Source organism: Protomyctophum bolini, assembly GCF_963924005.1.
Source record: "Protomyctophum bolini genome assembly, chromosome: 5".
Taxonomy (NCBI): Eukaryota; Metazoa; Chordata; class Actinopteri; order Myctophiformes; family Myctophidae; genus Protomyctophum; species Protomyctophum bolini.
The window spans coordinates 22717648-22744045 of record NC_137866.1 but is presented as its reverse complement, the minus strand read 5'-3'; the positions used below and the strand labels follow the sequence as shown (position 1 = coordinate 22744045).

The window sequence follows — 26398 nt, the reverse complement described above, 5'->3', positions numbered from 1 at the left end:
CCATGTTGTAAAGTAGTGGAAGTAGCAGATCTAGGAGCTCAAAACCGTTTTGATCTCATAGATCTGATACTTTCACTATTCATGTATTTTTATTGTAATTTAAATAATGTATTAATACTTGTGACGGGCCTAATGTACCTCAATGTACCCAGGCTTGAGCAGGTATATTTGGGGATTCCAGACAACATAGCGCGCCCACTATCGTTGACCGGCCGGGGAGACCTCATCTCGGGAGTCTCGACCCTAATCCCCGGTGTTCTGAGGTCACTGTCCTGGCGGGGAGACATCCAGACATCAAGCGCAGAAGGCATCATTTTCCTTTAAAAATAAATAAACAAAAAAGATAAAATAATATGTAAAAAAACAAGTAAACAGTGTTTTTTTAATGTTAGAAATGACTACACCTGTACGTGCCTGTTGGCCACCGGCCTACTTGAGAACGATGCAACTTGGGAACCTAATAACCGTTGTCAACTTGTCATAGCACCCGTTTTAACTATCCGTCTGTCCCTTTTGTGCCCATACTGTATATGGAGATCTCTATCTGTCTGTCTGTCTGCCTGAAGAGTGCAAACAGACTGCGAAAGTAATCAATTGGCAGGTGTGGGGTTGCCATGGCAATCAATTGGCTGAGGCAGAGACTGGAAATTGCACAGGTGAGGGACTTGGGCTCATTAGGTCCACTGGCAGAGCCTGACCAGAGCCTTTTGTGGTGTTTCTGGACAATGGTGTATGCCACCGACTCAAGGCCGGGCATTGCACTCCCTGCGGGGGTGTGGAACGCGTGTGTCAAATTTGAACACGCACACAGAGACGTGGCGCATTTATAGTAGGATTTGGGACCACAATCGCACATAGCACCCTAATTGCTACTCCACTACATCTCAGAGGCAAATATTATGCTTCTACTCCACTACATTTATTATTATTTTTAAATCTCTGAAATGACCAATAAAAATAAACGAATAAGAACATTTCTGCGTCTAAAGCAACCAACTATACCAAAAATGATCAAACATTAGCCAAATTGGTAATTACATCAGAAAGGCAAAGATTTAGAAAATAGCCGATCTACAAGCTCACAACAGGTATTGCCACTGCAATGCTGTAGCTACAAAAAATACAATCTTTCTAACAGCAATGAATACTATTAAAAAGTATTAATAAGCAGTGTTGGAATAAGTACTCTCAGTTCTGACTTGAAGGACAACTTTAGTTTTTTCAACCAAGGTTCATGTTTTAGGTTGTCATTAGAGAAAGTAAAAGATGTTTATTGGTTTATTTTCATTTAATTTCATGGAACAGACATTCTAGGGCTATAATCTGCCTTGCGCAACCATTTATTTTATGAAGCCTAAAAGCTTTAAAGAAATTAAAACTTCGTATTCATATGTTCAACAGCAAACACAATTGTGTAGCTAGGCCTGACTGCCTAGCTACACTGTCCAATGAGGATAAATACAAAAGTGGCAATCATCCCTTACCTAGTGTGGTTTAACATAGATTCTGCCTACGTGTGGTCTATGTATAGAGGCCCCCATTTTACCTATCCCAAGGCAGGGCATATGCGCTAGACAAACAGTAGTAGAATAATCAGGTCTGTGGTCTAACAAACAATGACTGCTGTTGTTGAAGAGAGATCAAGCACTGAGCCCAACACAGCCCTTTTATAGGGCACAGGTGAGTGTGATTGGTTGAAGGCGGAGCCAAGGAATCAACGGCTAGCCAATGAGGGCAGCTGGAGTCACACTGGTGGTTATGGACTTCAGACCTGTAGATAATGCAAAGAGGGGAGAGGGAAGGAGAGACAGGGGAGGAATACAGAGACCCTACAGAGAACCCTACCTACGTAGCACGTAACAATTGGTTTTATAGCTATTGAAAAATAGCAGATCTACAAGCTCGTAGCGCGGCACCAAGTGACGCGCTATGAGCTTGTAGATCTGCTATTTTTGAAAAATCATGAAAATGTGGTGGGGGGGGGGGGGGGGGGGGGCAATTATATATATCTTTGGGGGTCCTTGACATGAAAATGTTTGAGAACGACTGACGAAGTGCCGATTCATAATGCTATTTTACCGCTGTAGTGCCGAAATGATTTCGGAAAACTGTCAGCATTTGTAGAATAGTCCTCAGGTCTAAGTGGTTAATGTATGTTTTGTAATAAATATAAAAAATAATCTGCAAAGTAACTAGTAACTAATGTTTTCAAATAAATGTAGTGGAGGTAAAAATATAATATTTGGATCCGAGATGTAGTGGTTAGTAGAAGTAAAAAATATTGGGGAAAAACCATAGAGTATTAAAAGGATAGAGACTGAACTGGCGCGAAGCTCCGCCCCCTCCGCTATTCATGTCAGTGGAAGTTGCTCAGTGGCGTTTTGAACATAGAGTATTAAAAGGATAGAGACTAAACTAGCGCGAAGCTCCGCCCCCTCCGCTATTCATGTCAGTGGAAGTTGCTCAGTGGCGTTTTGAACATAGAGTATTAAAAGGATAGAGACTAAACTAGCGCGAAGCTCCGCCCCCTCCGCTATTCATGTCAGTGGAAGTTGCTCAGTGGCGTTTTGAAGCACCCGGAAGGCTGCCGGAAGTACCGTCTTTTCGCTGATTCAGCATTTCACTTCCGCATTTGGACACCAAATTTTGGTGTCCAAATGCGGAAGTGCACCCAGAGTGCACCTGGGCTTTACATTGGGCGCTCGGTTGCACGGGGTTTCCTCGTCAAGAATCCACGGGTCCGCCTGCAGTCCTTCCTCTTACCATTAGGGCCCAGCCCTAATTTTTTTTTTTTTCCCCGCTGATTCAGCAAATGCGGAAGTGCAGCTAAGCTTTAACATTGAGCGCTCGGTTGCACGGGGTTTCCTCGTCAAGAATCCACGGGTCCGCCTGCAGTCCTTCCTCTTACCACTAGGGCCCAGCGCTTCAACATTGGAGTGCCTAGCTGGCCCCTTGGGAAAAACTCAAGTGCAACTACCACAAAATTTTAAGGAATGACCGGAAGTACTCAAATTCCCTCGAAAACTGTTTTTAACATTGTAACAACATTGTAGTAACCTTGCAATAACATTGTAACACTAATGTCATTGTAAAACTGTAATAACATGTTTGTAACACACTCACCGGTCTGCCGGGTCCACAGGCCGGGGAGAGGCAGGGAGCCAAATCTGTAGGCTACCTCTCCCCCACGCCGTTCTGAGGAGGGTTCCAGACAAGAGCACCAGGCATCATTCTCCTTTAACACTTTGCATGCTGATGCTATCAGGTGAATGTGAGATCTTCCGTTTCAGCTTCACCCAGCTGGTGGCTGCTCGGTCATGATGATAGGGGAGGGACAAGTTAGGGGTGTGTCTTTCTCAGTGACACTTTGACAAATAGACACAGGCAGGCATGTCACGCGGGCCAGGAGGGGAACAAGATGGCCACCCAAAAAGTAGACATTATGCGTAAAAAGGGTTGTTTGTGTAATAATTGTACAATTCTTATGGGTTCTTTAGATTTAAATTCCATTTGTCCACCATAACCATTCCACTTAAACGTGTTGTTTGGTCACTTCTCTAAATAGAATTTCTACTTGTGATGTCTGCTAGTGTTTGTCCCCTACACTCACATTAAAATGACACATGCAGGCACACACAGGAGGTGCTTTGGAACTGGAAATGTACCCCCCCCCCCCCCCCTCCTTTTTGGGGACCGTTGCCCCATATTGCTGGGTTCTCTGGGACAAATTTAGCTTGAATGGCCAGTCTGTCTGTCTCTGTACAGTAAGTATTGTTTTTGTTGGAAGTGTTGTTGTTATAAGATGAAGGAGTGGGAGAGAGAGGGGGAGATGTGTGAACGCAGCAAAACCCTGCCCCAGAGGCAATAAAGAACTGGTGATATTGTGCTTATTGCGACCATAGGTCACATTTACTATGAAAACATTTCCCGTCAGTCCGTCATGTCTGGTCACCCGCGCCTCCATGGTCATGCCTCGTCACATCACGTGACATCATGTGACATCATCAGGGTTTTTTTTTACCATCAGGTCAAAATTCGTGTCAGATCCTGTGTCTAGGTGATAGACAATCTGAGAATGGCGAAAGAAAAAAGAACAGTGCTGCTCCATCAATGGGTAAACAGTTATGTAAGACAGTGGTCCTCAAACTGAACGATGTTCATGCTTTGGGTATAGCCTAATCCTGTGTGGTTCTTATACAACCGACGGGTCATCTAATCAGGCCAGATTAGTTAGGCATCGCAGCTAGCTATAGTTAGTCACAGAATCAGATAAACATCAGAAGAAACATTGGAGAGAAAGGGTCATGGTTAAAAAAACCAAAAGTACCAAAAGTGGGGACTACACACAGGCTTTATTGATGCGCATACAGGAAAAACAACTTATGATACTGTAGAGATCACAAATCCACAAAACAGCTCAGGACAAAAAGAAAAAAAGACAGAAAAAAAGGTGAAGGAACATTCCCAGGATTACTATTAAAATATCTTGTACATTGAGGATATATGCCTGGTATTTATGACATTCTCACAGTTGGTAGTTTGTAAGTGCCTTTGGTTGTCAAGGCCTAGATGTATTTGTGGTATTTACCTGTGTGTGTGTGTGTGTGTGTGTGTGTGTATTTGTTTTCATTTAAACTCCTGTGTGCGTTGTTTTCCTTCTCTCTTTTTTTGTAGAAAAGTAGGCCTAGTGAATGTTTTAGAAAAATAAAATATAAAAGAACCAAAAAAAAACACAATCAGTACAGACAAAGGCAATTTGACCAGAATCTGTTATATAGTATACACAGTAATAACAGAATTTTAGAAGCAGAAGCAGTTTTGCCATCATGCTTAAATTAACTAAATAAATGAACATAAGAACATTTAACACATTCATATAAACAGTATATGTGCACATTTCAGAAATCTATAATACAAAGTTTAGATAGTATCGAATATTTTGTGAGTTGATTGTTCAAGTGCAGTACAACATCAAGGGAGATTATATTCCCCTCTGAAGGAAACAGAGATTCTTTAATACTATGTGGAACAGTGGAAATCAATCTTTCCCATGAAACCCTTCTGTGAGTTCTGTCTTCAACAGTGTCTTTTGGTGTGCTTCTAACTTTCTCACTATGTTTCCTTATGGTGTGTTCTGTGTGTTTTGATTTTCTATTGGCTTGGTATTAAGACTATACAGTAGGTATTTAGGTAGTTAGTTGGGTTTAAATTGTGTATGGTATTTTTATTCTTAATCTAGGCAGTATGTTGTTTTTTTCTCTATATGTTATGTTGTCACACTGTGGTGTATTTGTATGTGGGACTAAGGGTAGAAATGAGCTCTAGCTACATCCGGCATATTGTTGCATATATTGATTGAAATGTTCATTAATAATATGCACTGTCCTGGAAATAAATAAAGTACAATTCAGGGAGAAGACTCATAGGCACACTCTCAAAAATATACACACAACATCACAGCAGATTTCTACACTTTCAGAGTTAAACCAACACTCTGAACTTGGCTGTGTCTTGTGAATTCAGGAACTTCAGCTGACCTCTTTCTTGGGCCATTTTCAGAGCCTGCTTTCCACTCTCATGGGTCGGCTGATATTAGTCAACCACATTCTGAGTCCATACAGCGACACTGACCTGAGGTGGGCAGAAATACACATGAAACAATGTTTTTAACCAATAACAAAAAAGAATAGATGTTGTCACTGTCAGGTGTTTCCTTTTTTATAAATGAATGGCAGTGTCGCACAGAAGAAGCACTAACAGCTGATCAACAAGCTCACGACACGTTTTATAAATTTGTTATGTTCACCTATAATGGCATGTCCAAAATAGGGATGCCAGGTTGGAAGTGGTTAAGTCTCTCTCTATTAACAAGAGCTTGTGACTAAATAATAACTTCAAAGGCTGGGTTTCCCAAATGACATTATGCATAATGGAGTATGTGTGTGCTTCTTCTCAACAACACCCCCTTTCACTGTGAACATAGATATTCCGTGCATAGATGTGTCACGCAATGGTAGGCCTGAGGCCTGACTGATCAATAAAATGAACTAGCTTGTATTGGTAACTTTGACTGCACAATAGCCTCCCATTTAACCTCCTATATTTATTAACCCACAAGCTAGTTAATTCAGCATTCTTTTATTGATCGGTCAGGCCGGTACCATTGCGTGGCACATCTATGCATGGAATTATCTATGTTCAAAGTGAAAGGGGGTGTTGTTGAGAAGAACCACACGCATACTGCCTACGCATAATGTCATTTGGGAAACCCAGCCATTGTTATTGGAACACAGGATATCTTTTCCATTTCCTGAAAAGTTGCGGTACAACAAGGTTTCCGCACGACTGTGACGATGTAGTCATTATATGTGTGATCCTTGTACTGCATGTGGAAGGAGAAATTCACACTGTACCTAGTAAAACGATTCATTCCATGTGAGCTGTGTTGAGCTTTCACATAACAGCACACACACCAGCCTTGCTCTGCATCTTTTTGGCATAGCTGCAAACAACAGAAAGAAAGATTATAGTCTTCCATCACTCGTATACTATCGTGGTGAGGACAAACGTTTAGAAGAACCTGCAAATGAATACAAACCCATTGAGGTTAGCTGGCTCAGAGTGGTAGTTGTGATTGGCCTGCTCAGTCATTTTAGGCACATGGTGTGGCTCAAACTGACTGTGAGTGTGACTGGGCTTCAGGGGATGGAAGTGGCTCTTCACGTCAGGAGAGCGAAGGGGCAGGGATACACGATTTGTCTCTGGAACGTTCCCATTGATTTCCTCTGCCACTGTGTCAAACCTGGGTTTGGAAGGGTCTACTGCATGGGCCTGCTGCAGTTTCTTCATGTGGTTAATGGCCACAGTGGCATGGAAGGCTTGCTGGAAACACACAGAGACAATAAGGTGTTAGAGTGTGACTTAAAAGCCATATAAATGGCCAAGAAATCTGAATTATTGTTTCATTTTCACATTTAGTCTTTGGTGACAGTACCATACCAATTAAGACTGCTGAATAAGAGTTAAGCCTGTTGCCACTTCACTAGCCTGAGAGAATGCTCGCTTTTCTTGGAATAGAGGGGTGGATCAAACTAGCGTTGGAAACGGACGCCGGCTCCAGGACGTAAAAGGTGCGGGGACATTATTTTTTGACTCTGACACCTTGATCGAGTTGAGAGGTTGAGAGAGTTCACACGGGCAGATGAAACGCGCTGTGAGTTGATTTGGAGCAGCTACATGCATCATTGCGTCTTTGCAAGGTCATGTCCCTGGTTTCCATTGATTGTCGTTGCGTAATACTGCGGGGACATTCAGACCCAAATGACCCCCCTCCGGCGCCTATGGCCGGCTCCCTATTGGTTCACTAACCTATGTGCCCGCCTGTGTTTTAAAGGGTCTCTCTGCACACATACATGACTCTTATTTTACTATGCACTACTTATTATGCAGATTAATAGTTACACATCGTGCACTTTATGCATGTCCTTTCCTCGTTATTACCTATCTTTTTCAACTGCAATGATGGGTCTGCACTGCACAATCAAGAATTTCACTCATATTCCTGTATGTGATGTGACAATAAAGATTGATGAGGGGGTGATTTACGTCTGTCGAATCTAACGCAAAATTGTGCATTCTGTACATATATCCTCATATTTTACATGTCATCAGACCTTGATGAAGTAATTATGGCCATTAAATGGTGCTTAATCAGGAAAGATTTGGGCAGTCATCCAATTATTCTGCAGGGGCAGGACCTCAAAAAAGCTCACCAAGTCAGTGACAATGAAAACAACCAGGGCACAGCATTTAAGACTTACCTTCCACTTTGACTTTGCAAAATTCTTCTGGATCTGAACACTGACAGAATAATAAATATCCTGGCTACTCGCGGTTTTTCCCATGATCCTGAAAAAGAAAGAGAGAGGCACTTGGTATTTAGAATTCCAGTTAGACATCCGGTATCACTAATCAGCCCTATGGGTTGTCTTAAGCATTTCTGGCATAACACAGAGACTCTCACCAAGGGTGCCTGAGTGCCTGTTCACAGGTGTAGCGCATATTGGGATTCTTCTGCATCATGTTCCGTATGAAATCTTTAGCTGCATGCAGGGGAAAAAGAAACAGCCATCATGGTCAGGACAGTGCTCTGTAAAGAAGAACCCATTTAGTCCAGTAGCATCTCCAGTGACTGCATGCTGTCTCTTACCAGATTCTGAGATGTCATCCCAGAAGGGAGAATCAAACTCATACTGCGCCTTCATGATCCTCGCAAAGAGCTGAGACTCTGATTCCTCGTAGAAGGGAGGATATCCACAGAGCCTGCAAACAACATGGTGCTGGAGTGTCACGTTTTGGATCAATAGTAGAAATCACCTCCTAAGAGGAATACCGTATAACAGGGGTGGGCAACTGGCGGCCCCCACCTTCACTTAATGCGGCCCGCAGGTTAATATCAGAACACTGATATCGTATTGATTGCAGCTGTTGCAATTCCAAACATGAGCCGCTTCAAGTACTTAATGACTAGTATTCAAATATTATTGTCTTTTTGTGTCCAATGTTGTTATATTAACAGTTCATAAAGTTAACATAACTAACTAAATGTATTTGAAATTCAATAAAAAGGTTTACTTTTCAGGATTCCAATTAAAAAAATAGCAAAACATTATTCAGGATTTCAATTCAAAAATATCAAAAATATCTACAATCGCAGTGCGACGTTTTGAGCTTGTAGATCGGCTATTTGTTATAGTATGCACTGTGTGTGGCCCTCTCCATGTCAAAGTTGCCCATCCCTGCCGTATAACACTAGAATTTTGTGCGCGCTTCGCGCGCACTCATCCTAGAGCTACTTCGCCACGCACTATGGGAAGAATTAAATGGCGGGAGTTGACTCCACATGTAGTAACGGATGGGTTATTGGAAATGTACCATTGTTTTGTCCTGAATATTTCCACAGCCTAATTACTAAAGGATTGTGACTGTGGGACAGACATACAGTCTGACATACAATAGGCTACACGTGTGCACAGTGAATAAACAATGACCTATATGCCCAGAGTTCTTAAATTAACATAGTTGGATTTTAACAGAAAGACAATGCCATAAATCAGTCAAAGTAAGTGACAGACTCAACAGTAGCACACAGCATGCAAGGCAGCGATGCATGCATGCAAACATGTTTGTCCAGCTGAGATTTAGTGTCTCCATCTCTCTGTGGAAGAGGTTGCACATGACCTGTACGGCCACACTGAGGCGCTGCAACACAAACACAGACACAAAACAACACCACGCTGTTTGTCCAGTTGACCCAAATCAACACCAATACCTAGCCTGTTTGTCCAAAACACAGTATCTGCTGGCCACGTTTCTACTTCGCCACAACCTAATGTTAGTAACAAATGTAGGGGAGAGCCGCCAAGGTTGTAACGCTTCACGGTTGTAACATGGACGTTATATCTTGATTGGTCAACGCCACCATGACGCCATCGCGTCAGTATGTGTACAGCAACGTACTCTACGTGGCCAGGAAGTTTGAAGTGTTTACCTTCAAAATGCGTATAATTTTACACCTGGAGTATATGTGTGCTACAATTTTTGTCTTTGGTGTTGGTGAATAAAAATCCACATGGATGTGTTCATGCTTATGTTCTTCATTAGTTTGCATCGTGTTTAGACGGAATTCACGTTCATTCTGGTCTGTAAGCAACTGCAAAGAAAACTTGCAAAAGCGGGTCATTTGTAACATGTGTTACAAATGGTCCGCTTCCATTCAATGCGATATGTAATATTTACATATTTGACATATTGGCCAATATTATATGTTCTGAAATTGTATTGTATTGTGTAGTGTATTCTAAAAGTAGTTTAGGGTTGTATAACATTGTACAACTCAATCAATCAAACGTTTGTTTAATCAATGTATTGCCCCATTGAAAAAAAAGAAAAGGCCAAACTGGTACACCCGATACTATTTAATATTTCCCTTATGTTTGATATTTTCTTATCACATCCATGGTATGAAAACAATGCTAAGGAGTTGCTTCAATGAAATATAATTGCTTTAAGCTGAAAACGGGTTATTAGTTATTATGTGTAGTGTAGTGTAGTCAACATGTTAAGGCTCATACACACTGCCCGGTATTTGCTGCGATTATGCTTTCGGGGAGCATTGTTGGCGCTGGCCGACAAAAAACCCTGATCTGACGTTAAGTGGTGCCCAAATGGTAGATCACGATCTACAAAGGCTTTGCAGGTAGACCACATGACATGGCAGTAAAAATATATATAATTTTAATATAAAAAACGATTTTTGCATCTTCGGCTTTAGATGACCTGAGATTACTTGAGTGATTGACATAAAAAAGGGCCTGTCAGCTCAAACACACAATGCAATACTTGTTGTTGCTTACAATCATCAGTAGCAAAGTCAAATACCAACAAAAATAAAAGCCTACGATTTGCATTTCCCCCCCTCTATTTCCCATTCCATGTGCGTTTGTCTTATATGTAGCCTATATGAAAGGCCCCTCAATTACATTTTGTCACTATTTTCAGCAATGGGATGATAGTTTTATTTGGTGGGTATGTTGAGCTGGTCGTTTTGAAAGTAGCTCTCAAGTCCATAAAACAAACTAACATAGGCTACTTCTCTATAAGCAGAATCATGAATAGGCCTATTTAATTTATACAAAAGGAGAAGAGAGAGAGAGAGAGAGAGAGAGAGAGAGCAATGTGTTTGTGGCTCAAACTTTGTCTAATATTGTTTTAGAGCAGTGGTTCTCAAACATTGTCATGGCAAGAGCAAAGGAGGCCCAATATTTTTGCAATCTACAAAAATAATCCCAAAATCGCTGATAAATTAAATTACATTACTTACTAATCGCTTATTTGGCAACACTGGTCAGAAACGACCAGTTGCTTTTTGTTGCAGCTCCGTGACTGGGAGATGGGAACTTTCTATTACAGTTAAATCAATCTAAAAGTACCACACAACTGAAAAGTATCGCGACTGTGAGCGCAAGTTAGAGACGTGTGTGGCTATAATGACGCACAGCTGTTATGTAATCGCGCATCTATAAATTCGAATCTATTTCTTGGGGAGCCGGGACTGTGTGTGTGTGTGTGTGTGTGTGTGTATATATACACTCCGTCGGTAATTCCCTGTAGGCTATACCCACATATTGGTAGCCTATCTCAATATTGGCGTGACGCATTTCACGTGAATAATGTTGTGTGCGCGCGTGCAGAGAAATAGAGTTATGTAATGAGTCGCATGTTGGTGTGTGTGTGTGTGTGTGTGTGTGTGTGTGTGTGTGTGTGTGTGTGTGTGTGTGCACGTCAGGCGTGCGTGTGCGTGCAGGCGTATGTATACATGTGTACTGGGTCTGGGCAGTTGGCTGTCTGGCGAAAATAGGCAAAGTGCTCGGTGTAATGGGGATATTTCGGCCCAATCCAATTAATGTCAAAGAACAATGTTGATGTAACTAAGGGAATCGTCGAGTCATTTATTTTGTAAATAAAGAGATTTAGATGGAATAAGCAAAATAGCGATCGTATAATCTGTCCTCTTCCTTCTTTCTCTCATCAATGTCCTGCGCGAGATCAGATTCTGTGCTGCGCGAGATGAGTTTCTCTGTGGGGGCGGGCCTGGGAAGAGAGGGAAGCCTGGCTCCAGGTTGCCAGGTTAGCGAATTCTAAGCGAGTTGTAGTGTGTGTAATTGCATTGGTCCAATGCAAACGTCAATTGAAGTAAAATAAATGGTTGTTCATTTTCAGGTCATGTACGCTTTTCATGAGACAGAAATAAATGTGAAATGCAATGTATAGGCTATTGTAAAATCCCAGGGTGATATAATACCCAATCCTGTGTGATTGTAAGCGAGTTGTAATGTATGTAAGTGGCGTGGTTAAAGGCCTTGTTTTCTGGGCGTGTTGGGCTTGTTTGTGTCCCTGTGTTTGGCAACAGCATAGGCAGCATGGATTCCGTGTTGCGTGTAGGAAAGGCTCGGGGATGTGGGTGTTTTGGTGTTTGGGCCGAGAATGTGTGTATTAAACAAATGCATTGGCGGCGTGAGTGTGGAAGTGAGGCATTATTAGTGGCAATTCCGAGACTATTCTTTGTGGGCTGGTGCTGAGTTTTGTCGAACGACGGTTTTTGAGGAGATAGGCCAGGACCACTGCGAAGGCCTACGAAGGGTAAGTGTGTGACGTCACTGCCGTGTGAGTGTGTGTGTGGGTGTAGTGTGTAAGATGGTGTTGTGGGTGTTGCAATAGCGACGTAGCTGTTGTGGCTTTGGGTTTTTTTCTTCTGTATGGGTACTAGGGCTGTCCCCGACTAAGGATTTGTATAGTCGACTGATAGATGAATAAATTTGCTGTTAGTCGACTAATAGTCGACTGAGCACCCCCACCCCCCAAAAAGAAAAAAAAAAAAAAAAAAAAAAAAAAAGGGGGTTTTTTTTTTGTTTTTTTTTTGCCCCAAAATATTGTATATAAAAATACAATATTTACAAAAATATTGTATTATTCCACTAGGTCTGTGGGGGACATAAACACATTTGAACATTCTGACTGTTCAAATCTCCAATGTGCATGTGGAGTGTGTCTGCCTGTGTGGCAATGTGCCACTGCCTGTGACTTGAATCGCACAGTGCGCTGGCCTGATATTATTCACAGCTCAACTAATTATCATCATAATTAACCATCACAACATCAATAACAAATACTTTTTTTTATTTATTTTTTTAACATCGACTGAGAGGCTTGTCATTAGCCAGATTGAGCACAGCAGGTGAGATTGAGATTCTGGAGTCTATCAGGCCAGCGCACTGTGCGATTCAAGTCACAGGCAGTCAGTGGCACATTGCCACACAGGCAGACACACTCCACATGCACATTGGAGATTTGAACAGTCAGAATGTTCAAATGTGTTTATGTCCCCCACAGACCTAGTGGAATAATACAATATTTTTGTATATTTTTGTAAATATTGTATTTTTATATACAATATTTTGGGGCAAAAAAAAAAAAAAAAAAAAAAAAAAACCCTTTTTTCTTTTTTTTCTTTTTTTGATGAACATCGACTAAGAGGTGGTCAGTCGACTGAGACCCGTTCCGATCGATTAGTCGACTATTCGACTAATCGAGGTCAGCCCTAATGGGTACCAGTTCTGTCTTGTAATAAAGGATACTGTATAACCTGGATTTAAATGGCTATACACTGTATGCTAAATGCTCACTAGGTGGTGCTACAACTCAATCAAAACTTTATCATCACATTGAACAACACTTATTAGCCCAGGGGCCAGGGGTGCCCAAAAGGTAGATTGTGATCTACCTTTGATAACAGTACCAGTACCAATACCAGTGATACCAGTAGATCACAAAGGCACCACAAAGGTAGTGACATGGGCCTAAAGGAATGACATGGGCCTAAAAATTATTATTATTATTATTATTATTATTCAAATGTAAAAAAAATAAAATAAAATAAGGCCTCTGCCACTTGTATTAAGGTGACTGATTGACATCAAAAAGGGTCTGCCAGCTCAAACCCACAATGCAGTACTTTGTTTTCAAGTATTGTATCACAAACGTCAGTAGCATTACAAAGTTACCAAAAAACCCTACCAATTAAAATAAAATTCCCCCTGTATTTCCCATTCCAAGTGTGTTTGTCCTATTATGTAACGCCATCTTCACTATTCCAAAGCCCCCTCAGGTGCATTGTTTAACTATTTTCAGCAATTGGATTATTATTATTTTTTGGTGGGTAGATCTTGTTGATCTGAAAGTAGCTCTCAAGTCAAAATGATTGTATTAGCCCATAATTTGAGTTTACATCTGTATATAAAGACAAAGCATGGTTACAACCCATTTAGGCCTGACGTCGAAATAAATAAAAAAGTCCTCTGAAAGAATATATATTCAAAGATTTGTGCCACATTTTCACGATTTTTCCAAAATAGCAGACCTACAAGCTCGTAGCGGATCTGCTATTTTTCAATATCTAAAGTATAACATAATGCTTAGTTAAAACATCAAAACGGGTTCCCGTCCAGAATGGGTTAACAGAAGAATACTCACAGAATATAGGTGATAACACCAATAGACCAGCAGTCCACTGCCTTGCTGTAGGGTTTCTGTGCCAACACCTCAGGGGCTGGAAGTTAGAAGACACTCTTGTGAGCAGCAACATCATTTGAAAATACAATTGAAATCATTTCAACATCCACACTAGTCCTCTGATGTCAAAGCTACTGTGAACACATTATAATTTGGCCTCACAAATGTCATTTTGATGCAGTCCAATGTTAAGGAATGTTGTGCAGATGGGGAAAAAAATGTAAACACCTTTTGAGAAAGGTAAAGTCAAAAACAAAAGAAAAAAGAAAAGGAAAGGTTATTATAGTTAAAGCTGCACTATGTAACTTTCCTCTCCTACCCCAAATTGAAACTGTATTGAAAACTAATAAACAAACTAAAATCATAGTTTTCGTCTTTGTCCTTTTATTTCATTTGTACGATTAATTTCATACTATTTTGGTTGTAAGTGAAATCTATCTTGAAGATTAATGGCATGATGTTTTGTTGAGTTTTTATTACACAATACCTTTCATGACCTTTTTGAATCTTACAATTTAGGCATTTAGCAGACGCTCTAAATTTACTGTAAGCAAGAAAAACACGAGGTAATCTAGTAATTTAGGATCATAGGTAAACCAAGAACCTAATATCATCAGTCTAAAGTAACAGTATAATAAAAATAAAAACTATAATATGTGCATTGAAACTATACACACTATAGGATGCTAGGTCTACAAATAACCTGACATCTGTCTACATAACATGCTCACTAAATTTCATTAGCCTTTTCATAAGCTTTCTTAGGGCATGTGCTACAGGCTTACTGTACCCCTGACAAAAAATAAACTAATTTAAATGAATAAAAACTAACAACACTAACTAATAAAAAGTAAACTTAACAAAAACAACTAAACAACTAAACAATAATAACTGTGCACAGTGCACACCGGTCGAGTATCACCAATGCATAATAAATGATGTTTTCTGTGCTTTAGTCTGTATTATCTTACTGTCATCATCCCCCTCCTGTCCTTGACCCATTTTCAAACACCAATAGAGCACCGAAGTCTGACGTCAATATCGGTAGAGGGCGCAAAACCACAGGTTTGTTTACTTTTTATCTGCATTATAATCCCCATAGGGGGATTTTAGATCGCCTCATATAAGAACTGTGGTTGAAAAATAAACATGTCACCCCGGCCATTTCACTCATATGGATATTAAGAATCAACTGACTGAGAGAAAACGTTAATGTTACTGCTACTGAATTAGTTACATTTTCGCTAGAAACAGATTGTATCATATGAGTGACTGACTGTTGCAAACGATACAGAGACATCTCCCGGACAATAACGCAGAGACAGCTTGTATTTCTTTTTGGACCACAACACGATTTTAAGATGAGCCCATGTTATTCTCCATAGAGAAGTTACTTCCGCGAACCAGGGGAGTCAAAGGGATGAGCGAGTTACGCCAGGACTCCGGTGCTCTATATCCAACCATAGATCATTCATATTGACACCGGTCATATCTTCTTACCAACATATCCTGGAGTGCCGCAGGCTGTTGACATGACATGATGTTCACCGTTGTGCACCATCTTGGACAGACCAAAGTCACTGATCATGATCTTGGAGTTCTCGTCCTGGTTGTAGTAAAGGAGGTTCTCCGGCTGCATAGAGACAACGAGATAGTCCAGGTGTTGATTCGGTGACTTTCCGCACAATTCAATTTCAATTTAAAGGAGCTTTATTGGCATGATAAAAACATAAGTTTACATTAATTGCTAAAGCAAGTGTCAAAATATAATAAAAACTGTTGAAAATGGGGAAAGTATATAGAGTTGAAAGGGTACAGCATTGTGTAAACAGAGCTATGTCACATTGCGTGGTCAAGTTGCCAATGTGACTTCTTGAGTTAAACATGTGTTAAAACAAGTTTCCAAATGGAAGGGTCCATTTGATTCCATTTGTCTCTCAGTAGGTAAATAAACACTGACATAAGGATTTAACTTTAAATTATATTGACTATATGTCCTACCTTGAGGTCACGGTGCACTATTCCCATTTGGTGCAGGTAGTTGACAGCCTGCAGCACCTGTTGAATGACCCTGCTCGCATCCTTCTCTGAGTACATCCCACGTTCCAGAATACGATCAAACAGCTCACCACCCGTAACGCTGCCGGTATCCAATGCCGAACAACAAAAAATATCAAAACATGTCACTGACAAATTAGTAATATTAATAGCACAGGAAATCTATGGAAAATACAGGATCAACCGCAAACTAATTGCAAAAGAAACAAACTCAGCTGATTTTGTATCTTCAATATATCCTGAATAACAGAAAAAAGTTGTCTGGAATTGTCTGAGGGGAAAGTGTTGAAAACGGCCTGTACAGTATAGAAACTATAGACATCCTATACTGTATATACGGCAAATCTTTTCTAAATTTCCTATTAGTAGCATGTGACTTGTTAAACTAGGGTATTTTCATGATGCTGAATCCATTCCAAACATTGCACAAAAAAACTCCTTCCTTGGGCTAATAACGGCTATGGCCAATGAGTGTTTTTATGCTAAACTAATGCTTGAGTGGATTCAGCAGAGGAAATCTTGAAAAAACACCCTAGTTTGACTGACATGTCAGTCAAACTAATCCATTCCCTGGTGAAGGCTTAACCGCCGAAACGTTGGATTAATTTGTCTTACCTGCTACGCCCTAATAAAATATTGGCACTCTGGATATTGGACTATATTGCACCACATTAACCCTGGCAACTTTATTTTGGGCATGCAATGTTCTATCCCTGAAAGTGTGCTTGCTCTATTAGCTCAGTGGTGAAAATGTCCTCACTAGTACAGGAGACCCGGTTTGAATCTTGGGTACAAGACATGAAAGTTATAAGAGTGCAGCTTTAAGTATAGTTAATCTGAGTTTATATTATATGACATGCATTTATACATTTGGAACCTTCCCTTTGACGGTTATGAAGGACTGCCATTTTTACTTTACTTTAAAGGGACGTAGAAAATGTGCAAACTCACAGCTGCATGACGAGGTAGTAATGAGTCCGACTTTCATAAAAATCTTCCAGTCCCACCACATTCTTGTGGTTGATCCTGTTGGAAAGAATAGTATTTTAGCTTTCATCTTTCACATAATGTAGGAAAATGGATTCTATGCAGGGCCAAAAATGACTTCATTATCATTACTTTCTCAACACAGCAATCTCATTATCCAGATTGAAGTCCGTCTTCTGATTCTTCTTCATACATTTCATGGCAAACATCTTCCCTGTCTTCCTCTCCTTCGCCAGGTAAACATCAGAGAAGGCCCCCCTGTTAATTATAATACAGAATGAGTTATTGGCACCAGAGTGTTTAATGACTGAAATAAAAACATTTTACAGGGACCTAATAAATGTTTTTATTTGCAAATTAATAAAATAGTATGCAGAAGTTCTTTCTTCTGCATTAGTCGACCCGCATCTCCAACTCTGATGCACATACAGTAGTTGATCTGTAGATGTGCAAAAGTTCTGTTCTTTAATTAATCGAATCAGAGTTGTTCACAAGTCAAGTTCACTTGCTGCCATCATCAGCTCTGTCTGGGAATAGTTGTTCCACCAGGTGGATTATAGGCCCTTAATCCGTTATGCAATGGAAACTGTGGCAAGCAAGCCAAGGGCTTCCAGGTATATGAAGCTTAGGTGCAGAGCAGGTGAAAGCCCCTAATCTTTAGGCCTGGTCACAGACAAGAAGTCAAGGACTCAGGAACTGATATAAATAAAGTACTGTAGTCTGTCATAGGCCTGACTCACACCTTCGCAACAGATTGATGTACGTATGCTTGTTGTATGAGATGTATAGCTGATGCAAGCTCTCAATGCATTTCCAATGGGAGTCACATGGTTTGACACATTTGTGTTGTATGAGGGGGTGGGGGGCAGTCGAAACACAGCCGAAAGCCGTACAACACAAATGTTGTGTCAAACCATGTGACTTCCATTGGAAATGCATTGGGGCAAGATGTATCACACCCTTTGTATACATCTAGCATGCATCAATGTTGTATGCTAGATCGAAAGGTGTGAGTGAGGCCATACTGTGGACTGTGATTGCGAACTAGCCAAAATAATGAATAAGAAATGAACAAAACAATTTAACATTGGCTAATTGATTCCAGTGCCACTGGGACACGTTTTAAGCTAGAAACAAAGGCAGTGTGAACTTGTTTGATCGTTTTTCGTGCTAATGAGTAAAGGACTTAAGTGGATGCCATTCAGGATGCTGAAAGTAACGTTAATTAAAGCTTGAAGTCGTCGCACGTTGCCAAGCATGTCCAACATGAATTTGACGCGTAGATGAAGAAAAAGAAGGCACCCAAAATCAACATCCTTGCACAAGTGATGTCTCCATGGTTACTAAAAATGCATTTCCTTCAGAGGCTCTCCTTGATTTTAATTGTGATTCTCAAGAGAAATTCAAATGTTCATTCGAGCAATGACAGGGAACGCTAATCACGACCCTCTTTGCTTTCAGATTGAGGGAGAGACGAGACCTAGTGGATGGCATAAACGTCGTACATCCATAACCACTTTCAATCTGGCGGTCCAATTTTGGTCAAGTCATAATAGCCTAAATTCTTCAAAATAAATAATATGTCAAGCAGCAATAAGACGGGGTCAAGCAATAAAGCAATGAAGAAAAAAATCACACCCGTGTGAAGTGAGTGGTGCAACTCTGTGTGGGGTTCCCCGGGGGGTCTGCGGAAAATCCAGACCCACATGAACGCGGGCCCCGGTTCCGGCGAGCCGCCCCGCGTCCCAAACGGTCGAGAAATGACAGTTACCATGTGGGGGTCCCCGGGGGGTCCCTGGGGTCCCCTGGGGATCCCCGGAACATCCAGACCACCAGGAACAAGCCCAGGGGGCTGGCCCGGGGGCTGGCCCGGTTCCGGCGAGCCGTCCCGCGTCCGAAACGGTCGAGAAATTACAGTTACTGTGTGGGGGTCCCCGGAACATCCAGACCCCCAGAAATGCGGTCAGGATGCCGGGCCATTTCCGACCAGCCGCCCCGTGTCCACATAAATACCATCAAAAATATCTGATCTACATGCTCATATTGCATCGCAGTGTTGCAGATTACTATTATGACATATCGTATCACATACACATACACTATGTATCACATACATAACTAGAGAATAGAGGAATTAAATGGTTAACAGAGACGTCTTTAGGTCCTTTTTTAATGGTAACCGCTAAAATCCATTGTTTGACAGCAGCCATTGCAACACCTTGTTCAGTGCTCCCGGACATGTTTTGTGCATGCGCACAGCCATTCACTTCCTTGTTAACGGGCCGACAAAACGTGGTATTATCTCTGAATTTACGGTGCTGCCCATGGTTTTGATCAGAATGCAGATGTTCTGTCCTAATTTATGATTTATGACAAGCATCTCGTTTGTGATATTAACGCTATGAAGAGAGATCACTTATTAGCAATGGAACACTATACCTCCCGGGTTTTGGGGGGAAATGGAAGGCAGGGCTTTTCAGAGTAAAATCTCATTAAATCTCAGTAAAGTCTCATTTGCTGGGCACTCTAGCGCCTTTATTTTTAAAGATTAAAAAGTGTTAAGAAGATCAGCTACTGCTGATATTTTTGAGGAGCCTCTTATATACAGCTTTTGACCCCACACGACCCCAATATTTGCCATTGACAATGAAAGGATAATTTAGGTCAAATATGACGTCAATTTGTGGCAAGTTGGCAACAGGCATTCTGATTGGCCAGTATGAGATAATGCATGATGATGTACGATAAGAGTGCCCCTCACTTCACACGGGTGTGAGTTTTGAGGGGCGCTAGCCCCTCCTATATACAGCTGTAAAGCTTAACTTTTAACGATGCTTGTTTACGAAAACGATAAGATGATAAGAGCGCCCCTCACTTCATACAGGTGTGATCTTTTGAGAATGATCAGCTTAAGCCGTCTGTCCCACCGGACACCATCAGAACAAATTAGACCGATCAGGGTATCTTGTGTCAGTAAAGTACGTCTCCACAGGTCAATCCAATCAAACCAATAATCTGTACTAGTACTCAACCATGAGTAACAGTACAATCACTCAGGCCATGCCAATAGTTACTAGTGTACCACTGTATCACAGATTCCAAGCACAACGGTGGATGTGACAGTTCTTTGAGCAAGATGAGACTGAATACGTACGATCCCAACTCCTCCATGAAGTCAAATAGTTCCAGGATGTTCACAGTGTCCTTCCACACACAGTCAGCTTCCTTACGACCCATGTCTGCTTCAGCAGGGATTTCTGTCATGAGGAGAAAACAGTAAAAATGTTAATCTGTACCAAACAAGAGCTGTTTCATATATCTGCAGCAATACATAGCCTATACTGTAAAAAAAAGTTCCAATGAGCTAAATGGATTTGAGGGATTAGAATTACACTCATTATGTGAACAGGTATAAGCCTATAGCTTCCTAACCAGTTTTGGCCTTATATAAGGGATTTGTTGTTCTGGGGACCTGATCTTGGAACAGGCACCCAAAGAGTAAATAGCCTAACTGATCAGATTAATACTGTCCGTTTAATGAGGTTCATTCCAAACATATCCATATGAGCAGAAACATTCAGCGGAAAGATGCATAGCCAATAGACACAAGCCAAACAATTCCAGCGATATTGAGTAAAACCAGCAATTAAATTACTTGATGTGTGTAATTAAAAAAAATGCATCCAATCTCCAAATAATTTTCGCAAACACAAGATGTAGGTTATGCTTATACTGACAGTATAATACTGTAGCTACAACCTGCAATAAGCACTCTCTGTACACGCCAAAGTGTGCACCCCATGTGAGGATGTCCAGCATAGGTGTATGTAGCAGGTGTCAACAGGCCTACTACAGTAATCATAAACAGACCCTTGAGAATAATTGACTTTGTCTGTGGAATTTGATTAGGCTAATTAATTTAGACTCATTTAGAATGTTTATTGTCAAGAGGGGCTGACTATCTCACAGGTGCTGTGCATTTCTTTGGGGGCACTAGCTGGCATGGCCAATATACAGTAAGCATCTTGTGACTGGTTTTGATTTATACAATAACACACTGCATTCATGTCTTGTACAGTGTATAGTGGCAGTGAATCTGCAATCGTGTGGCAGTTACAGTCGGCGCCGCTCACTTCACACAAGTGTGATTTAACTTTAAGGGGCGCTAGCCCCTTCTATAGCTTTCAGCGTCTCAAGCTTTGCCATTGACAATGAATGGAGAAATTACGTCAGAATTCCGCTAAATATAACGTAAATTAAACATCAAAACATTAAACACCATTGACATTGAAGGGAAAATTTACGTCATGTAAACAAGCAAATCAGCCAACCAATCACAGGCAACAGGCATTCTGATTGGCCAGTATATGAGATGATGCAAGATGATGTGTGCTGATAATTCTGCTAAATATGATGTGAATTAAACATCAAAACAATAAACGCCATTGACATTGAAGGGAAAACGTACGTCATATGTAAACGAGCAAATCGGCTAAACAATCACATGGTTGGTGGGAGCGCTTGGCCAATAAGGGACCACCTTATGTACCTTATAGCAATGTCAAATGTCCGCTAACATAAATTGAAGTACGATGACAAGAGCGCCCCTCATTTCACATGGGTGTGATTTTCTTACAGACACCACAGTATAGCCAGTTATCAGTCAGTTATCCATTAGTTTAAGTGGTGATAACGGCAGTGAACATGAAAATGCACACTGAGGCAAGCCAATCAATCAATCAATCAAATCAATCAATCAACAAACAAATCAAATAGGCCTAAGTAAGTAATAATAAAAACAACTTCAGCATATTTCATACATAAAATGTAGCCCAAGGTGCTTCACATTAAAGGACCACTTCACCACTTTTCAACTTATCTTTATATAATTGCTACTCACTAATGTTCTCATAGGAGGGCTGTGGGCAGTTCAGAAACCCGTCCACCAGTGACATCATCGTTAGGCAGATGTTTTTTAAACAATATATATTTTTAATAGGTTTTTATTATCGTGAGAACGCTGGCTTCCATTATTGCATTGAAACTTTTCAGGAATAGAAAGCCTGCAGTTTCTATTAGCTTGGATGCCCCGTGAAGGCGTGAATGAATGAATAGTTTATTTCGGTCTTAAAAACATGTACATGATTATTACAGCAAACCTTTACAGGAAATGTTTGGACCGAAAAGGTGTAGGCTGAAGCCTACAGCTTATATAGTGCCTACCCTTTCTGACTTACTTATTATTACATTAATACAAATTATAACAAAAGGAACAACAAGCAATTGAACCAACAGGCAAGCAAAGGAATACATTTGGTAGAATCATATGGAGAAATGATGCATTATAAGATGTTTATTGGCAATGTTTTATATTTTTAAACTATATTATTTTTAAACATTTTCTTAAATGTATAGATTGAATTGCAACTTTTGTGGTCATTATCACAACTATTCCATATTTCTGCTGCCATTACAGAATGGACAAGCTACAGGTTCAATGTTTGTTTTAAAAACGTCATTGACAATGAAGGCACAATCTACGTCATATTGTCTCTTTATTGTTAATGGCATTTAATGTTTGTGTTTGTTTTACACCACATTACATCACCTAATAAACATGAGTTAGACTTTAATGTATTAGCACCCTCACTTCACACGGGTGTGATTTTTACCAGTGACATCTGGATGGCTTTCTGAACTGCCCACAGCCCTCCCATGAGACACAGACAAACTGTGCTATTTTATCATGAACATTAGTGAGGACCAATTATATGAAGGTAGGTTGAAAAGTGGTCCTTTAAGATAATAAATAATAGGATGTCAGAAAAAACTAAATTCTTAAACAGAAACAGTAAAAGATAGAAGAACAAGTCAAAGTATAGGGTAAAACAATACAAATTAATAAGAATCACACCCGTGTGAAGTGAGGGACGCTCTTATGATCGTACTACATCACCATGACTTAACTGTTAAGTCATGATGAGTCATGATGAGTCTTAACATGTCGATTTGCTCAGACACATGATGTAAATTCTCAATTCATTGTGAATGGGAATTTTGTTTGTGCAAGACGAAAATCTACACCAATAGCCTGAATATAGGAGGGGCTAGTGCCTATAGTGCCCCTCAAAAATGTAAATAGAAATAAAGTCAAGTATCCTTGGAAAAACACTGCGGCAAGAATGCGAATGTTTACAGATAGCCTGCCATGCAGATCATTTTATAAAGCAATCTCAGAATTGAATAATATTAAAATGTAGAAAAACTGGTGGGATGCTGAATGGAATGCCGACGTATATGCACCCACGCGAGCTATCCAAAGTATCCGCGTAATTAATTTTGGGCCAAAACAGGCTTGTCTGCCTTGTCAACTCAACACACAGCGCCGGTAGGTGATGACAAAAAAAGTGTTGTGTCCAAACACTAAACAGCAGTTACCTAAGCTACTGTGGCTACACTAAAAAAAGTGAAATGTTTTAATCACAGCCTGTGTAGTTCTGAACGACAGTAACGACTCCATAGGCTAGTTATAGATATCTTACCTATTGCGCTGTATGAGGTGACGGTCTGTGCTAACGCTTGGAGGTGTGGACCGTCTGGACTCTGGAGGGAGAGTGGAGACAGGCGAGGCTGCACTGTGTGAATGAAATGAGACGCAGGAACTACAGAGCGCCGAGGGGGCGGGGCTGACAACATAACAGTGCTCTGAACAGGTGCTGCGCCTCTCTGGCCACCCAGTGGCCAGGATTGACAAATCACTTTTATAAAGATTAGGCTATGTATTAAGTAACTGCAGTAGGCGAACATGAAAATGAACACAGAGAGAGCCGAATCAGGATAAATAAATAGCCTACATAAAAAAATTACATTTGAAATTGAAAGTCTGATTCACCAGTCAGATTAACATTATGGAATGTCAGAAGGTCAGCTCCATACTATGGAGATCTAAGGGTGGTAGCGGGGACATTCTCTTGAGTGTACAGGGTTTGATGAGGGCCCAGGTATAGGCCCGGGCCTTCATTTTCGGGCCTGTTGAGAACTCTAGTTTTCACCGGCTGCCGGGCGCGGCTGCACTAATAACTTTGGGGCAGGCCCGTCTAGAGGCCACAACCTGACCTGGCCTGCAGGTGGAGACCTGTGCCCCGAGCTATGGCCCCGAGGGGCACTTTATCTAGTTTAGTCAGATAACTCATGAATAGTTTTAACCAATATTTATTATAGAATGAGAATACAATTGTGCATATAATATTTTATCTTGGCGTTCGGCTCTGCTACATTTTAGATAGATATACAATAACAACCCCCCCATGGGGAACAGAAATAAGCGGTGGGAGCAAACATCACATAACAACTAGGAACCATATGCAGAAGGAAGGCAGGGAGAAGCATGCATGTTATGTTAGCATGCATTGGTCAGCTGACTGCGACATCAGCAAATGACATGTGGGTCTTGCACACTGAATACACCGACATAATGCAGCATATTAACCCCTTGAGTATATGTATGCACCCTTGAGCACAGCATGAAACCCCTCGAGTATATCTGACTGAACTAACTCAGCAAGCTATAGTATCATTTATTATTTAATTGCAGTCCTGCAGACAGTGCAGATTATAGGCTAATAACTCCACAGGCAGTATACTAAAGTGAAATGTTCTACAGATAGTATGCTGCCTACAATCTGCAGCAGTCTACCTGCAAGGATGCAGCGCATGAATATCAATAGCTGGACTATTGATGTTGTCATGGATACTGCCGTTTCATAATATTGTCATAAAGGAGTGCGCTACTAAAGCGCTTCTGCTCTATTTATGAACAGAAGCGAACAGCTGCAAAAATAAATGATTGCATAAATTAATCACCATCACCATGTTTTTAATAGCCAAATTGGGGCTAAATCCAGAATTGACTCACAGGATTTCTACAGGATGTTCTCTTTTTGTGCTGAATATATTGCAGTCGATGTTTACATCAAAAAGAAAAAGGTGCTCTAAATCAGCATCTGAAAACTCCACAGGTTCTCAGCTTGGTTGCATAACCCTGTAACACCCAGCGTTGCAATACTACAACATATTTTAATTAATTAATTATTATTATTTTTATGTTATTTTTTCAACTGAACGTCATCATTGATGTTCATTGCAATGCCATTGGTCATGATATTAGCATATAAATACCCCCCACAGAGGCTGAAATTCACACAAATTAAAAATTTCTCATATGACCTTTGACCTGAATTAAAATAACTGTAATATATGTTTTTTTGTGATCATTAGAATGTACTCTAGAACATGTTCTATTCATTATTGTGAAAGATATCCCCCAAATATAAATTATTAATTTATTATTTTAATAATTATTATAAATGTGCATAAAATTTGCATCATTTCCTCTGATAAATCCTAGTAGTCAAAAGTAGTAGTAAGGTTGAAATCTGTTTTTTTGCAAGTAGAAATTAATCCGGGTTTTACAGGGTTAAAACGTTAAATGGTGCTGGGTTCAAAAGTGACATCAGAAAAGAACCTGCACAATCATTGGAATTGACGACGAAGAGCCTTGGCTCGAAACGCTGTCAATAAAGTACAACTTTTGGAGCAGACAAGTGTGCAGGTTCTTCTCTCCTTTTCTATAGTCTTCTTACAATTCTAGAATAATGGGTTTGTAAAGGTTCAAATTGTGAGTTTATTCATGTCCGTTAGGTCTACTAACTTTCCAGGAACTTTAGGGGCCGGCCACATACATTATGATAGCTCCTTGTGATGTGATTTACATTTTTCCATTTTCACATGCGATATTTATCCTGTCTTGGTACCATAAATAGTCTCAGTTGACACCTGTATTCAATTGCATTTGATTGTATCGCATATATAAATACCTAAGTCGTGCTCAGACACAGGGAGGGACACTATAGACAAGCTGTCTATAAAAGTGGTTGCACCACTCAAACACTAAATTAATACTCAATAAACTCCCCCTTTGACTCATACCCTCATCATAATACCACACAAACACTACCAACTGACCATTATCACTGGTATCATCATAATACCTCACAAACACCACCAACTGACCATTATCACTGGTATCATCATAATACCTCACAAACACTACCAACTGACCATTATCACTGGTATCATCATAATACCTCACAAACACCACCAACTGACCATTATCACTGGTATCATCATAATACCTCACAAACGCCACCAACTGACCATTATC

General features: G+C 40.5%; 1 protein-coding gene across 1 annotated transcript; it reads right to left on the bottom strand.

Annotated features, from left to right (window-relative positions):
* Window positions 1-1721: 1721 nt before the first annotated feature.
* Window positions 1722-20427, bottom strand: camk1gb (calcium/calmodulin-dependent protein kinase IGb; the record flags this gene model as incomplete). The annotated part of the gene is made up of 11 exons (XM_080762833.1): window positions 20330-20427; window positions 17308-17433; window positions 17140-17214; window positions 16132-16270; window positions 15631-15763; window positions 14092-14167; window positions 8210-8322; window positions 8024-8102; window positions 7821-7908; window positions 6681-6882; window positions 1722-1771 (listed from the first exon to the last, which is right to left on the bottom strand). Exons 1-11 carry the CDS (start codon window positions 20410-20412, stop codon window positions 1722-1724), a joined length of 1164 nt encoding a protein of 387 aa, XP_080618959.1. The 5' UTR covers window positions 20413-20427.
* Window positions 20428-26398: the final 5971 nt, after the last annotated feature.